Source organism: Zalophus californianus, chromosome 12 (genome assembly GCF_009762305.2).
Source record: "Zalophus californianus isolate mZalCal1 chromosome 12, mZalCal1.pri.v2, whole genome shotgun sequence".
Lineage (NCBI taxonomy): Eukaryota > Metazoa > Chordata > Mammalia > Carnivora > Otariidae > Zalophus > Zalophus californianus.
This window is the reverse complement of record NC_045606.1, coordinates 85,284,916-85,301,431: the sequence shown is the minus strand read 5'-3', so window position 1 is coordinate 85,301,431 and position 16,516 is coordinate 85,284,916. Positions and strand designations below refer to the sequence as shown.

The 16,516-nt window shown below is 50.6% G+C and overlaps 1 protein-coding gene across 1 annotated transcript in view; it reads left to right on the top strand.

Annotated features, from left to right (window-relative positions):
* PODXL (podocalyxin like) overlaps nucleotides 1-12,944 on the top strand; it is a 48,870-nt gene extending 35,926 nt beyond the window's left edge. The window contains exons 2-8 of the mRNA XM_027573929.2: nucleotides 2,280-2,942; nucleotides 4,269-4,591; nucleotides 4,930-5,001; nucleotides 6,895-7,045; nucleotides 7,300-7,361; nucleotides 7,607-7,774; nucleotides 8,837-12,944. Coding sequence (XP_027429730.1) covers nucleotides 2,280-2,942; nucleotides 4,269-4,591; nucleotides 4,930-5,001; nucleotides 6,895-7,045; nucleotides 7,300-7,361; nucleotides 7,607-7,774; nucleotides 8,837-9,034 — 1,637 coding nt within the window. The 3' untranslated portion in view covers nucleotides 9,035-12,944. The remainder of the gene's footprint in view (nucleotides 1-2,279; nucleotides 2,943-4,268; nucleotides 4,592-4,929; nucleotides 5,002-6,894; nucleotides 7,046-7,299; nucleotides 7,362-7,606; nucleotides 7,775-8,836) is intronic.
* The last annotated feature ends 3,572 nt before the right edge of the window (nucleotides 12,945-16,516 follow it).

The following is a 16,516-nucleotide window of genomic DNA, read 5'->3' as shown; positions in this document are numbered from 1 at the left end:
TGCCGTCAGCGTTCCTCATCATCTACTGCCTCTTCACTCCCTGGCTGGGATGGAAGTGTCTAGTTCAGGACAGCTTAAGCACGTGCTTGTGCTCTAGTTACAAGGGAGGCTAGAAAAGGAAATATCAGTCATTTTAGTATCTATAATAGGTGAGGAGGAGACAAATCCTGCTGCCATCAACGTTGTATTATGTGGGGAGTTCCCCAAATAGGGAAAAATGGCATAGATTCTGATTGGCTACAAAGAATGGTGACGGTCCATGGGACACCTGGGTGGCTCAGTCGGTTAGGCATCTGCCTTTGGTTCCGGTCATGGTCCTGGGGTCCTGGGATCAAGTCCCTCGTCGGGCTCCTTGCTTGGCGGGGAGCCTTCTTCTCCCTCTGCCCCTCCCCCGACTTTTGCACATGTGCTTCTCTCTCTCTCTCTCTGACAAATAAATAAATCTTTAAAAAAAAAATGGTAAAGGTCTACTACATTCTTCCCACCACTCTCTCCCTTCTGCTCCAAACAGAAAACCAGGAACAATCCTGATTGCTCTCTTCTTGTCACTTAGTAGTGAATCAATAGTTGATTCTGTCTCCAAAATACAGTCTTAAAAAGTAAGCTCTCCCCTAATATGGGGCTTGAACTTACAGCCCTGAGATCAAGAGTCACACGGTCCTACCAACTGAGCCAGCCAGGTGCCCCCCAAATAGAATCTTGATCCATTCTCTTTTTGTCTCTGTTGTCAATAACTTCGTACAGCTGACCACCATCCATCCCATCTGGATTACTGCCCTCGCCTCTTTCTTCCCCAATTCCACACGCTCTCCCTTCCAATCCACAGCCCCCAGAGCAGCAAATGTGTTTCTTTGCAAATCACCCTATAAAACTTCTTTGCTTAAAACCTTCAGTGGCTTCTTTTTGCACGTAAAGTCCAAAATCTTTACTGGAGGGTGATCTTATGTCTCATTTTATCTAGGATATGATTTTTTTTTAAAGATTTTATTTATTTGACAGATACACAGCGAGAGAGGGAACACAAGCAGGGGGAGTGGGAGAGGGAGAAGCAGGCTTCCCACGGAGCAGGGAGCCCGATGCGGGGCTCGATCCCAGGACCCTGGGACCATGACCTGAGCCGAAGGCAGACGCTTAACTGAGCCACCACCCAGGCTCCCCTAGGATATGAATTTTAAGAGAGTCTCCTTTTATTCTCAAAAACGTAGGCTCTGGACAGTAAGTTCCTGGCCCTTTACCTGTAAGGCCCTGATTTTCTGAGCCCTGCTCCCTGTCCCCCTCCCCCACTAAACTCTGTGCACCCCCCGTGTCTTCTCTTAGCTCTCTGCTCTGGGGCCTTTGCAGGCTCTGTTCTTCTGCCTGGCCACATTTCCTCCTGCTCGCCACACCGTTCTCGTTACCCTTCAAGTCTCAGCTGAATGGGCATCTCTAAAAGGCCTCCCCTCACCTCCCTGCCTAAACAGCCCCCACCCCCTGTTCTGTGTGTCGTTTTCTTGTTCATTTCTCCCAGTCTCCAGGATTTGATGTTTAGTTGTTCTGTCCCACTTAATTCCTGTCTTGCCCACCAGAAGATGAGCCCCCCGAGGGTTTGGATCATATGTGTCTTACCATTGTATCTTAGGGCCCACACTTAACAGTTCCCTTCATAAAGAACTTGTTAAACAAATGAATAAAATTAATAAGGCCTTCCTTCCCTGATCTCCTGCTACGGTTAAGCTACCATGCTGAACGGAGTCAAAGCACACTGTGCTTCTTTTCCTTGGCGCATCACTGTTGTCAGCTTCTCCTTCTAGATTATACTTCCCTCAGGACAGAGGCATGTCTCTCTTGCCATGCCTACGACAGGGCAGTTCAGTAGGCATGAGTCTGCTGCGTCCCCTGCAGGGTGACGTGCTTGGGAGCTGGGGAGAAGGGGGCAGAGGGGATCTGGGCGGCCTGGCTCTGTGGTGGCATGTGGAAACTGTGAAGGGTGCGCGGGCCTGGCGCTGGATGGGGGGAGGGGCAGGGCATTGGCTGCAGGCTTCCACATGCACTGGGATTAGCTGGCCTGCCCTTTTTCTTCTGCACAATTTCCCTTGACTTCCTCTGCTTCACTCTTGTCGTCCTGAGAGGTTTCTTGAACTTCCTAAAATCTGGGCACATCGAAGACCCAGGCCTTCAGCCAAGGCAGATGGCAGTGGTGGGAGCAAGGCCTCTAGATCCTGGGGAAGAGTTGGAGAAGAGTGGAGAGAAACACTCCCAGCTAATAGCCTAACTCGCTTCTGTGTTGTCTTTGTAAACAGACGACAAGACCAGAAGTGACCCAGCCATCACCACAAAACCTGCAACCCCAAACGCGCCCATTCTGGCGCCAGCAGCCGGTGAGGTGGGGGGTGCCACAGACCAGACTACAGCAAGCGCAGTTCCAAGACAGACTGAGAAAAGGGTGACGGCAGTGGCCACCCGCGGAATACCCTCAACGGTGCCCGGCAGCTCGGGGCCCACGTTAGCCCCGGGCGGGCAAAGCACAGCTGTCGTGCCCACGGATGAAGTTGCGAAGGCCTCCAGCGAGCCCAGCGTAGCTAGTGATGGCACAAAGGAGCCTCAAGGTTTAAACAAGACGACACTTGGCCCACCCGCTAAGTTCATGCAGCCTGAAACCGTGAAGAGTCAGACAGCTGGAGCCCAGGGTAGCCCGGGTGTTACCACCAGCTACATGACCACTGAGGGCCAGAAGCAGGCGACCTCTCCGTCCCCAGATCGGGTTAGCACCCTCAGCCCTGCTTCTGCTCTCCCCCTCGGCAGCGCCCCAACAGGCCCTCACAAACCAAGTACAAACCCTGCTACTTCGAAGCCTCCAGGGAGCCCTCCCGAGGGACCAAGCAAAATCCCTACAGTAGCTCCAAGTAGTTTAGGCACGAAGGCGGGTCCCAGCTCCACGTTACACGGGACACCTACCACACCACGTAAGTCATGCTTTTTTTTTTCTTTTATTTTTTAAAAATTAAGTAGGTTCCACACCCAGCGTGGGGCTTGAACCTCTCACCCCGAGATCAAGAGTCACATGCTCTTCTGACTGAGCCAGCCAGGTGCCCCAAGTAATGTCTTTTTTTTCCCCCCAAGCAAGAAGAAACTTCTGAATGCTTACATTCCATACAGTTGCTCAGCTGGAAGATGGAATTCATGCTGAGGGTTAAATTCTGTGAATACCCCACCTCCATTCAGGCTCAGGTTCCCCCTTCAGTGCCAAGCAGAGGCCAACAGGGCCGTGTTATTCTGCTGGGGGGCCGGTGTTCTGGCCTGCCCAGTTGAACCCATAAGCCAACAGTCTATTCCTGGGTAAGACTTGGGTGGTTGCAGTGGCGGGGCATTAGTACTCGGAACAGTGTTTCCCAAACTGGCAGTCTCCAGTAGGAAATACATTTTATTTAGTTTTACACCATGATCCAGGAATACAAACGTAGAACACTCGCGTAACAACACGTGTAACTGGTAACAAAAGTTTCACTAACCAGGGCTGATTTTACCATATGTGATAGGGCCCTAGTATTTTCTATTCCATCCCATTTCCTTGGTTCCTTTTTAAAAGTGCTGATCTTAACCCAGTAAATAAATTTTAAAACGCACGGATGGATCATGAGCCTCACGAACATGACCCGTGGCAGATCTCTATTGAATCAGAATTTCTCGGTGTGGACCTGAGTGTCTGCATTGTCGAGAACTCCACAGGGGGTCAGAATGCATCCTGATGTTAAGTGCACCTGTTTCTCCTGCTGGAGGTCTCATCCTGCAGTCAGAGCAAGGGCTCTGAGCTGGATACACCTGGATTCAAGTTCCTGATGTGCGGCTTCTTCACATGTGACCTTGGGCAAATCATCAGGCCCCTCTGAGCCCAGTTTGCTTATTTGTAAATGAGGGTTCCTTATGGTACCTTCCTCGTCGGGGTGTTGTGAGGATTAACTAAGAAGGTAACCCTGGAGGCACAGAGGACAGTCCCCCAGAGGCAGTGAGTGCCTGTTGAGTATTGGCTGTTGCTGCTGATGTCACTGTCACTGTGACTTCTTTTATCGGGTCTCACACTGGCTTGTCCAGTCTGACCCACCCTGGAATACGGTACAGGAAATGGCTTCGTCGGTTTGCCTCTTCTTCCTCATAGCCTGCTTACTTTAGCTTGTGGTCTAGGTGGGGGATAAGGCCAAAGAACCCCCAGGAACTAAGAACAAGAGAGACTGCCCTCTGCTGTTAAAGGTACCACTCCTCTTTTCTCAGAGCTTTTGCTTTCTCAATTACAGCATCACTGGTTACCTTAGAAGGAAATCTGCAGAAATCCAGCATGATGCCGGCTGTCACTGGGACCTCTTCTCCCGCCACTGGGACCTCTTCTCCCGCCACTGGGACCTCTTCTCCCGCCACTGGGACCCCTTCCTCTGCCACTGGGACTCCCTCTGTTCCTGGGACCTCTTCGTCAGAGGCTCCACAGCCTGCAGGCCCTTCATCGGGACCTGTGGCCACGTCTCCTGTCAAGGGATCCAGAAGCCCCAGCACTCAGTTGGCTTCAACTGCCCCCCGAGTCTCCAACATCCCTCCTCCTTCCTCGGCTCATGGGGATGACAGGGTACTTCCAGCAGGGGTGGGACAGATAAGAGAGCCCAGGCTCAGATGGAAGGGGCTCTAAGAAATGTTTCTACTCGTCCCTCCAGCCCAGAGCCCCTGGCGAGGGCTGTTAGGAACCGTCATCCAATCACCTCCTCTCTCTGGCTTTGCCAGATTCTGGCTTAGATAGCTGGATGGCCAGTAATACACCTGGCTCTGCAACTCTGTCCAGTCACACCCCCAGCTTGCCAGGAGCTCCTTCCTTTGTGTCACCCACCCTGGGGGGAGGAAGGGAGGGGTCGGTGATGGGACCCCGCCACGCTCAGCCTGAACCTGAATCCTAGTGGCTTCTTCTTCTAGATAAAGTGCGAATCTCCCGAAAGGCTAACTGACAAGATGCTCATCCTGAACTTAACGAAAACCAGCCTCTGTGTGAGTACCCTGCTGATCTAGGCTCTGCCCTGATCTACACCCCCAAACTGTGGTTTAGCAGCAGGGAAGGGAAGGGAAGGTAGGGAAGGTAGAAGGGAATGGAGTGTTCCTTCTGAAAACGGACTGAGAAATGTGTTCATTTTCCTGCCCTTGCTCTTTCCGTGGGAAGTGGCCCCTTCCAGCCGATAGACAAAGTGAAGTTCAGACTCCCCTAAGTCAAGTCCCACAGGGCTGCTGCAGGGCCAGAAGTCCCTGGGTCTTCTGGGCTTGCCCTCTGTAATTATTCACATGTTCCCAGAGTCTGGAGACCTCAATCCTAGTTCAGGCTGTGGTTTAGTTAAGTTGATCTCTTTGAGCTTCAGAGGCCCCGGCTGAAAACGAGAGGCTCAGTCAGCCTAACCAAATTTCCCTGTCCTAATAGTCTGTGGTTTTCTGTTTGCTGGTCCATGTATTCATCTGACGGTCTCAGTGGAAGAACAGCATGGAGATAATCTCGCTCTCGCCCTGAGGGGTCAGAGCTCCTGAGCATTGAGGAGGCATTGCCCACACTAAGGGGGTGGTGTGTGTGTGCGCGCACGCGTGCGCTAGGGTGGGAGTGTCTGCTTATGTCAGAGGACATTTGCATGAGAGGGAGTGCTATGTTGGGGAGCTGTTGCTGCCACCGCTGCTTCAGCCAGCCAGTCTTTGAGGATTAAGGGGCTTCCTGAGTGCCGGTGATGGGTGGCTCACAGCTGCCCTCTCCTGGTCAGTGGCTGCTTTTGCAAACACCCCCTAGGAAGTAGAACGGAACGACAGGGTTTCTAAGGGATGGAGAACTTGGGTTTACAGCATTTTAATGCCGCCTGTATTTTTTTTTACAGTTGTTTTCTTCTGAGTACCCATTTTGCTGGAATTTTCCAAAAGCATGCATTTAGACTGGAGTTTTAAAGGGGAGCCGTGCTGCCCTGGGGCTGGGCTTATTGGACAAGGCAGGAATCACACTGCTGCATGCCCAGCCATTCTCAGGCTCTTTTTGGCTAAAACTTGCCAGGTTGTGTGACTGGTTGGGAGAAGCATTTTTTCTGTGTGCCATAAAAGGAAGGTTGGTGGCAGAGGGATTGGTAGGCTTAGGAAATCCCAGATAGAAACCCCAGGATGGCTTGGGGTCCCAAGGTGAGCCACACCAAGAGTCCTTTTCTTCACCTCAGTACCCTATTCCAAAATCAGGTCAGAGAAACACAGCTTGGGGTGTCTCTAGATGACATGGCAGGACCAGGTGAAATCTGTCCACACTTCGCTTCCTCGCCCTCAGCACTAAAGCCGTGTCAGCCGTGTTCTGTCTGCTGAGGGGTACAGAAGATGCCCCTCCAAGACGTCCCCACCTGCATCCTCAAGACACTCCCGTGTCCCCTTGTTCAGTGGTGGCCTTCCCTGGCTTCGCAGCCAGAGTCTTAGTCTAGGGAAGGGCGTGCACGCTTCAACTTTCAGAAAGATAACCTTGGGCTGAGAGCTGGGGCCTCACCTCCTGAGGTCTGGCAAGTGGCAGGCTGCTGGGCAGCGCCGCCTCAGGCCCTTCTAGGGAGATGAGAAGGGCATCAGGTCATGACCCCTGAAGAGCTCCGAGAGCGAAGGGGGCACTCAGGTGAAAGATCCTGTTCAGGCACAGACGAGATAAACAGCGTGAGGGGACCAGGGGAAGAGATCTGCATTAGTCAGAGAAGGCAGGGACTGGCCCAGCACAGCACATAACCTGTGACTCCTGCCAGGCCTGGGAGTGGCCCCAGTTGAGGGAAGCGGGAAATAGGTTCACACCAGGCAGCAGCATTCTCCTGACCTTGGCTCTGAAGGGCAGCCCCACCAGCCTAGGCTGCTGTCCTGATCCCTGAGGAATCACTTGTGGTCTCCCCACAATAGGCGGGGAACAGCAGTTCGGATGACAAACTGGTCACACTTCTGTGCCGAGCAGCAAAAGCCGCCTTCAACCCAGCTCAAGATAAGTGCCATATACGGCTGGTACCTATTCAAGACTCCCAGGCAGTGGCAGTCAAAGAAATCGCTGTCCAGAGTGAGTTGAGGGTAGGGGGTCCTGAGGTCTAAGTGGGGTGGGAGCGGGGCAGGGGCTGACCGCTCAGGAGCCATGAAGATGGGTCAGGGCTGGTGTTTCCTCAGAAGGGTCAGGCCACGCCCCCTCCCAGGGCCACCCAAGAGAGACCGCACTCGGGAGACCGAGGTACAGCGCGTCCTCCTCTTGGGGCCCGGCCTCCATCCCCTACACATCACTCTGAGCTGGACCACCAGCAGCGTCTCTCCCCCCCACAGCAAAGCTCCTGCCCAGGGATGCGTATGACTCGCTGAAGGACAAGTGGGACGAGCTGAAAGAGGTAAGTGGACTCCTCCATGTGCGGGGGCAGAAGCCCCTTCCTCAGAAGCCTACAGTTGCTCTGCTCTGCAGTACCTCTCGCTGTGGGAGAACCTCCTGCTTGCACGCAGCCAGAAGACGGGAGGGTTAGGGGACAGCAGGGTGATGACGGGGTAGGCCCCCACAAACGCCAAGCAGAAGAGCTCATAACTGGGTGGGAGTGACCGCATTCTGTTGTCTGCCACATAACGTCCTCCTTGCTGGCAGGTGGGAGTCAGTAACATGAAGTTTGGGAACCAAGGGCCACCCGAAGAGACGGAGGACCGGTTCAGCATGCCCCTCATCATCACCATTGTGTGCATGGCATCCTTCCTGCTCCTCGTTGCGGCCCTGTACGGCTGTTGCCACCAGCGTCTCTCCCAGAGGAAGGACCAGGTGAGGACTCCACGGCCCTCACTGGGGAAGCAGCCGTGCGCCAGGTCACCTCACCCCACTACCGCCCTGCCGGAGGAAAGTGAGTGGGCCCTGGGCCCTTCCGGACAGGTGAAGGCCATCCCTTACAGGAAGGAACTGCAAAGCTCCACGGCAAACTGAAGAGGTGTGCGGGGGGAGGGAAGGCCATGGGCTCTGGAGTCAGAAAGACCGGGGCTAAGCCCTCGCTCTGCCTCTGGTTACCGGTGTGACCTTGAGCCCGGCCTGTACTCTCTGAGCCTCTCATCTGCATGTGGGGATAATGTCCACCTTGCGGAGCTGTGCTGAGGATTCCCTGAAAGAAATGGGCGAGGCATACCTGGCTAACCAGAAGTTCCTTACCCGCCTTGTCCGATTTCCCGCCAGGCCAGCCGCACCCAGACACGTGGTTCTCAGCCCTGGCCATGCACCGCGGGGGCAGTTAGGAAAATTCTCATGCCTGCCTCCACACACACCAATTGAAATGGAATCTCTGGATCTGAGTATTTGCCGAAAGCTTCCCGGGTGACTCGACTTTGTGAGCCAGGTTGTAGGTCAGATAAAGACCAGGGAGAGCACTATCTCCTGGCTCCTCTCTGTGGCACAGATGGTACCCATCTGGCTTAGGCTGAGAGAGGTCCTCGGTCCCCCGACCTGATGAAAGTCGTTTTCTTACAGTCTTTCCTGACTCAGTACAGTGGGGTGAGGTGGGTGCCCGGACAGTAAGTTTGGGTGGGTGGTGGGGGCGGGGGGGGGGGGGGGATGGAGGAAAGAGACTGGAGGCTTCTGGAAAACAAAAGTCCATTTACGCTGACTTCACGGATTTGCCCACAGGGTAAAGGTCAAGTGAGCTGGGCATTTTAGGATGCCGGGCAAGTCCCCGTTTCAAAGTAATCCTGAGGCAGGCCAGTAACCACGATGGCCTCCCAGAGCGTTTACTGCGCACCCTACCCGACTGGGGTTCCTGGATTGTAGGGGCACCTGTGTAATAGGAAGGCCACGAGCCCTCAAAAATCACCCTTTCCTGGCTCGTCTTCCCTGTCCTAGCAACGGCTAACGGAGGAGCTGCAGACAGTGGAGAACGGTTACCATGACAATCCCACACTGGAAGTGATGGAGACCTCATCAGAGATGCAAGAGAAAAAGGTGGTCAACCTCAATGGGGAGCTGGGGGACAGCTGGATCGTCCCTCTGGACAACCTGGCCAAGGATGACCTAGACGAGGAGGAAGACACGCACCTCTAATCAGGTCCGCGGGCAGCCTCCGACAGGACCCCAGCGCTCCAGACTGAACCACCTCAAGTGCCATTTTGGACAGGGGAGGAAAATCCTTCCCGGTTGAGGGAAAGACGGGGGAGGGAAGCAGACTTGGAGGTCCCCTCCTCCCAATCCCCACAGGGCCTTAATTTTCCCTTTTCACCAAACTGAACAAATCACATTCTGTCTAGATTCCTCTTGTAAAATAACCCACTAGTGCCTGAGCTCAGTGCTGCTGGAAGACGAGAGGGAGAACCACCCACACGGTCATCTAGTAGAATCCCTTCATCTCGCATCCGAGGTGACTGAGGCCTAATGGGGGTAAGGTCCAGCTCACACAGCCCCTTGGCAACAGAGGCAGGATGGAAACAGAGACCCCCTCATTCAGAGCGGTGCGCGTTCCCCTCAGAGCTCTCCCCGGTGGGGCGAAGCTCAGTGGATGGAATGGAAGGGACAGCAGGGCCAGATCTGCCTCCAGGGGATCGGATTCCTTCCAAGTAGAGGTCCCCAGCCTCGCCTGCCAGGGTTCCCGTCCCCTCTTAGCCCTCCACTCACTTTGTAGTCCCCCTCTGTCCCAGGGCCTCTGGGACTCCCACCATCCATCCGTTCACGGCCTCGAACCCCCCGTTCCGGATTCTGGCCTCCTTGCATTTGCTTAGGGATCTTGAGACCTAACCCACACAAGACTTCAGTGTGAACGAGGTCGGCTTCAGGGATCCTTCTGCAGGTGAAGAGAAAAGGGGGGGCCCTTCACCCCCAGGATGGGTCCTGGCCCATCACCCAGGGCAGGAACTCCTTTGGCCTCCCACTCCCACCGGGGACTGAAATCTGCAGCGGCTATGAAGGCTGAAGTGTTCCTGTTTTGTCGTTCACTGCTCAGTTGGTGGGGTGAGGACCCAAGTCTGGAGATCCCCCCGAGACCCAGCAAGAAAGAGCAGTAGCTGTAGGGCAGACTTTCCCGGGGCCCAGTCCACAGAGGTGTCTTACCAGACAATCGATCGATACAGTTAGGAAGGATAGGCTTTACTCTCTGTTCCATAGGAAACTCAGGGACTTTTCAAGTTGCTGAGAGTTTTGTTGTATTTGTTTTTTAGTCCAGCCCTCTACTGCCACGAGCCAAAGCTCCAATTGTTGGGAGACTTTTTTTTTTTTTTTCCAGTTAACTAATCTCACTGACTCCTAGTTCTCCTGTGCCGTAGGGCCAGAAAGGCCTAGAAAGTGCGATGCATTTTAAAGTGCTTAGGAGCACCCGGGGCGGGGTGGGGCTGTGGGGTTCCCAATGACCTCTCACTGTTCGGGCACACAGCTGGGCCTTGCTGTGTCCCCTTCTCTGTGTTCCTAGCAGGGCTGCCAAAGTTCTGCAGTTTCTGGTGGCATCTCAGGGAAGCAGTACCGGGAAGGGGTTTTGAGGGAGCTTAGCAGTTAGCTCCCAAGCAGAAGGCACCCAAGGACTGGACAGAGTGAGGTTTAATCTGATTTTCTGGGAAGCCCAAATCCCAGATTTTGTGGAACTTTGCCCACAGTCTCTTTTGCTCCTGGATGAAATTTCCTGGCACCAACTAGGAGAACGGGCAGAACTGCTTAGGAGAGTGAAAACTGTAATTTCAGGGCAAGAGGTCAGAACCCCAGAACCTGCAGGCCCAGGCTGTGAGTCCTGATGAAATAGGCAGCCTGCTTTAGGACAGCTGATTTTTTAAAGGAGCTTAGCTGGGGGAAGATCTGTGTCCTTCCCTGGCTGCCTTGATTCCGTCTTCATAGCCTTTGGCCTTTGATATCCTAGTGTTCAGGTAGGGCCTCTGGTGAGTTTCCCAAGAGCTAGAGAGATGCCAGACTGACAAGGATCCAGAAGTATTTGCCCTGATTCTCTAGCATCTGGAGGTCAGCAGGGTAGAGAACAGTGCCAGTGTGGGGGGAAAAAATAGAGGAAATCTTGTCATACCAGGAAGAGATGTTTGCTTCCTTCCTGGCCAACATTTGATTCTTTCCACCCTGTGGGTTTCTTCGAAGAGGCCAGGACTGGATTCTACTCCTTTGCTCTTTCTGGGTCACATTTTACCGGCCAGCCAGGTCTTTGGACAGAGACAGCCAGTATGCCTCCACAAACTGATCAAAGGCTACAGCCCCATGGCCTCTTGGGCAGAGAGATGATGTGTGGCAGGGACTAGAGTAAAATTATACTTGGTTAAGAGGAATGATTGTGGTGGCTCTGTCCAAGGAGAACCTTGGGAAGCTTTGGGCTGGTTCAGATGCTCCTTTGGGTGCATCCAGACTGGGTGACTCTAGCCTTTGAGGGCAACTTCAGAATCCAATACCTTGCCTTGGCTTGCTCTTGCCACTAGACATCTGTGTCCAGGGCCATACAGCCATGCATCTGCAAAGGTCCTCTTCATCCCACGTCTGCACTGGGTTCTAAATGCTGTCTGGTAAGTCAGATTCTGGGGCTGAGAAGAAAGAAAAGGAACACCAGGAACTCAGCATGACTCTAAACAGGTTGTGCCGAAGAGAGATTATAAACTTTGATCAGCGGCAAACTGGCTTCCCTAAGCTGCATAAAAGGCCAGAAATCATGAATCTGATGACTGGATGGAAACCCAGTGGGGAAGCACGCTGTTCTGTGACTGGGGAGGGAAGCAAGCAGTGCTTATGAAGGAGGTACAGAATACGCTTTGCATCATAGGACAGAATACGGGTTTAATCTAGTCTAGACGCAAGATTCTCTTTTTCCCTCATGATAAGGAAAGCTAGCAGGAAGTTTATTTAAACCACTTGAGCTTTAACCTTTTTTGACAATATACTGGAGAAACTTTGAAAAACAAGCTGATACATATATACATAGTTTTTAATAATGTAAATACAACAGCCACATGTTAATCCACTCTGTACTGCTTTAAGTGAATATACACTGTAAAAACATTTGTTAGTCGAGGTGGCTTTTTTTTCCCTTTGAAAAGGAATGTAAATGTCTATTTCACTAGAAACGACAAGTTCTTTTTGTTTTGTTTTTCTCCAATGAAAAGTGAAATAGAAGACAAGCTGATGACAAAGTATTTGTCTTATAGATCAGGCATTTTTATTTTTAAATATGATCCTCAACCCCCCCTCCCCAGCTAAGTCCTAGCCTATTACAGTGAGGCTTGGAGTCCATATGTGACACTCCAGCCCTAGGGAGAGGCTTTTAGAGACCTAGCCCAATCTTTGTTTTGTTCTTACAGAAAAAGAAACTGAAGCCCAGAAAGATAAAGTGGCTTAGCCAAAATCACATGGTTAGCGACAGAAACAGGATTTAAAACACCGGTGCTGTGGGCCTCAGAATAATCAGTAAATTAAGGACAGGCACCAAGATAACACAAAGAACAGAATTCCCTCCTCACATCTTGTCCCGCAGCAAGGCTGGGGAGGGCCTGAGACCACATTAGGAACCATGACTGGTCTGCACTTCCTCAGAGTTATTGAGGCCCAAGACTTAAATGAGTGATACTTTTCTGTGAAGAAACAGTTTTGAAGGAGTTTTTACACGTGGATCTTCTACTAGCAGGACCAAGGATCAAAGGGAACAAGCTCTAGGAAGGCAGAGGGGGCAAGAGTAAAGCAATGGCTTATCTTTTATCACTGTCAGGAGCTGACTGGCTCGGGTTTGGTGAAAACCCAACACCCAGTGGAAGGGAGGGGATGACTATTTGATGTGTGTGTGTCTCTTTTGTTATTAGTGAATGTTAAACAGTTTGCCCAGGAGACTGGGGGAGCATGTGTCTTCGTGGACAGGGGTCTGAAGTACACTGGAATTTACTGAGAAACTTGTTTGTAAAGATTATACTTAATTATTGCCGTTTTCTTACAGAACTATATTTTGGAAAATTGTATACTGTCAATTAAAGTGCTTTTGTGTAAGCTGGTTCAAGCCCTGTTGAACTTGATTGACTGATTGGCCTATGTTCTTCACTTGTGCTCGAGGCTCATGGCGGAAGCGCCCGAGGACACGGAAGTACCCTCTGCTCTTACCCTGTGCCATCCAACTGGGGGGGTGGGGGCGGGGTGCAGAGAGGAAAGAGAAAGAGGGAAGCTGAAAAGAAAGGAAGAGGGGGATCCTGAGGGGGATCTTGGGCTGTTGCAGTGATCATAACTGAATTTTCCCTCACACTTTTGTCAGTGTTCTACCTTCTTCCTTTCCTCCGCTTCTGCCTCAGATACAATGAGTCACCCACCACTAAAGATCCCGGAGCCCTGGTCAGGTGTGAATACGCTGGCGTAGAGACAAAAGATATGAAAAATAAAGAGGTTCTGTTCTGGCCCTGTTACTGCTCACAAAAGGCTCTGTTTACTTGTCACGAGAAGCCTCTCCCTGTCCCTTGTCTGGAGATGTGCGTGAAGATGGAGGAAGTGCAGGGAAGGAAGCACTCAAATGATTCTGCTTCTCCTCCTCTCCTAGGGTGGTATTCGCTCCCTGTCTGTTCCTCACTGGAGGGGAAAACTACCGCTCCCAACTTGCAGAACTGCGGAAGGGAAACCGACCGATGAGTCTGGCCCGCGTTCAGACTGCTACACAGCAATCTCCTCTATGGGCCTGGTACCTGACAGTTCACAAAACATTTTTACGTCATTTTGCTTAGGGATGGGCACTTCTCTACCAACAGGGAACTTAGGTACAGAGATAGATTCTCTGAGAGGACACAGCTATTTCTGTGGCAGCGTGAGGCCTGGAAGCTGTATCGTTTCCCTTTAGTCTCCCATTCTTTTCTCAATGCCACATGAATGCGGGAGTTCCAACAACAAAGTACATTTCTACAATGCGACCATTGTTACAACAATTTTCTCCCCCCACCCCAATAGGATTTTCCTTTTATACGGGAATTCTGAAGGGCAGTGAACACCCTTAACAGTGGGCCAGAGTTGGGCCTGGGGTGTTTTGAGGTTAACTTCAGGAGTGTGCCAAGAATACAGAAAAGAGTACAAGCACCAGGAACAGGGCAGGCTCCTTGGCCATGCTTGAGGCACACTGTTCTAAGAGAATGGCTCACAGTTTATCGCTGGCCACCAATTAGACCTGAGGCTTTCTGTTCTTTTCCTGAATAGGTCATTCACTCTGTTCCCTGCACTGCCAACCAAGAAGCATTCAGTAGTCCTTTTCAATTTGTTAGGCCTCTGTCACTCACATTTCCACTGTCCTGCAAGCTCAGTCCCAAACCAGGCATTTCTTCTGTAGCCTAAGGGGGAAAAAAAAATAGGCCTGGCTATTATAACTAACACAAGTGATAAATACTGAGACGGTCTTTTTCAAAGACCTTGGCATTCTACAGATTAAAAAAATCAACACGATCCTAGCAAACAGGATCTGCTGCCAACATGTATTTGTCAGATGGAGAAAGTGAGGCAGAGGATTTGAGGCTGCCCAGGGCTCCACAGAAGTCCCTGGTGGATCTGGAAATAACCCTAGTGGGGTTCCTGCCTCTGCCCTGGGCCACCCATCCTCTGGCCCAAGTTCAGACGGCAGCTGTAACAATGTGTGCTGTACATGTTGCCTAGTGTCCTAATCTCCCCACTTGGGATTTGCCAACTATTAAAACTTCCTAGCACGACAGTGGACAGGCTGCCTCAACATAGCTTTCCTCTCTTCCCTGTAATAAGAACGTTTCTGGTAAGGATGTAACTGCCTTTGCTTTTCCTAGGTGAGGGCCCAGAGTGGGGGGAAGTCCCCTGTGAACATGAGAGAAGTTTCAGAGCAAGAATGATAGGACGTTTCGGGCATCGTGTTATACTGTCCCACCTTCCCTATATGACAGAAAGCTAAATTTCTCCTCTTCCTTTTCTTCTACCAAGACACCAAAACGGCAAAAGATGTGGCATCTTGGTGCTAAGGGAGAGAAGAAACATAACCAACCAGTATTTACATCTAAGCCGGGACTAACCCAGGCTTCAGGATAGCCAGCAGTTTGCCTTTCCACTCATAGTGGTGTAAAAAACAAAAATACTGCCTTCATTAACAGGGAAAATATTTTTTCAATTTCCATCGCCTCTGTGGTTGACTTCTCTAAGAATGTCGGTACGGGCACAGCCATTTCCCTGCTGGAGCTGGGTTATCTCCTTGGGTAAGCAGTGTCTCCACGTAGCCCTTCCAACCGCTGTAGGTCTCCACACTCGGCGTGTGAGTAGGTGTCTTCCCAACTGTTCGAACACAAAGCCCTCTTGACTTATTTGCTGTCTTTCTGCCAGAAGACAAAATATATCAAGGGGGAGGAGGTGGTATCCCACATTTTTGATCCTTTTGAGTTAAATCTCTGGAGGATTAACCCAAGGAAAGGCCAATTTTTTACCTTATCACTGCACATCATGTTTTCCTATTTTGAAAACAAAAATGTTACTTACGAGCCACTGATGAACACCTAGAGTGTTCAAAGCACACTCTAGAAATGAGAGCTATGCAGTAACAGGGATTATTTGATTATAATCCCCATTTTGAATAAAATCGGTTGACAACTAACTCACTGCAGAATACAGGATCACAAAGTTAGTAAGCATGTAAACGAGACCAGGAGATGGAAACGGTCAAGAGGAGGTCCTGTCGAGCCCATCTGGGAAACACTCACACAACTCCCCCCTAACAAGCCATGATCTTTGTATTTCTTTTTTCAAAGGTTCAGTCCTTAAAGTTTCTTTCCCCTTTGTTAGGCACAGGGATCCAGAATTTTTGAAAACTTTGCAACAGCTCCAACTCTCTTTACTATCTTTTCTACAATTAACTTTCTTCTAGTTCCTAACTTATTTAAGTATGTCCCCCTTAAAGAAAACCTGGGAAACAACCAGTCCAAATTTACAAAACAGATCAAATACTGCTGGACATCAATGGTAGAGAAAAGACACCATCTTATGAAATATTTTACCAGTGTTCCTTAAAAATGGAAACATCTCCAGGAAACTTTGTGAGATCCATCAGAACTTCTTTATTTCGGCCCTGTCTCACAGGAAAACACCAAAGAGCCCTTCTACAGCAGGTATCATTCTCCACCTTTGGAAGCCTGAATAAAACTCACCTTTTTGAGGGGAAAAATACAACAAACGCTAAGTATATAAAGTACATAAACATTTTAAAAGTTGACTTCAAAAGCAGTTTCAGCAAACATGAGACATCTTGTAGTGTCCATATATAACTTTTTATTAAGAAAATGAACAAAATACATTCTTTCTCCATATGTACATTACATACAACATAATTCTACAATTGCAATCGTTCAGCAGATCACTCGTTTATTTATTCACAAAGCAGTGTTAACACATTCACCAAACCTGGGATCAGAAAATTACTTGTACTAAAAAAAAAAGAAAAAAAGAAAAAGGAAAAACCTAAAAAGTCCATACAGACTGGGCAAAAATAAGATAAACCAGAGAGGATCATGAGGGGAGTGGGGAAGATTGCAGAACACTCCCAACACAATCCAACAATGACCCGGAACACCAATCATGTGAGAAGAGAGCTGA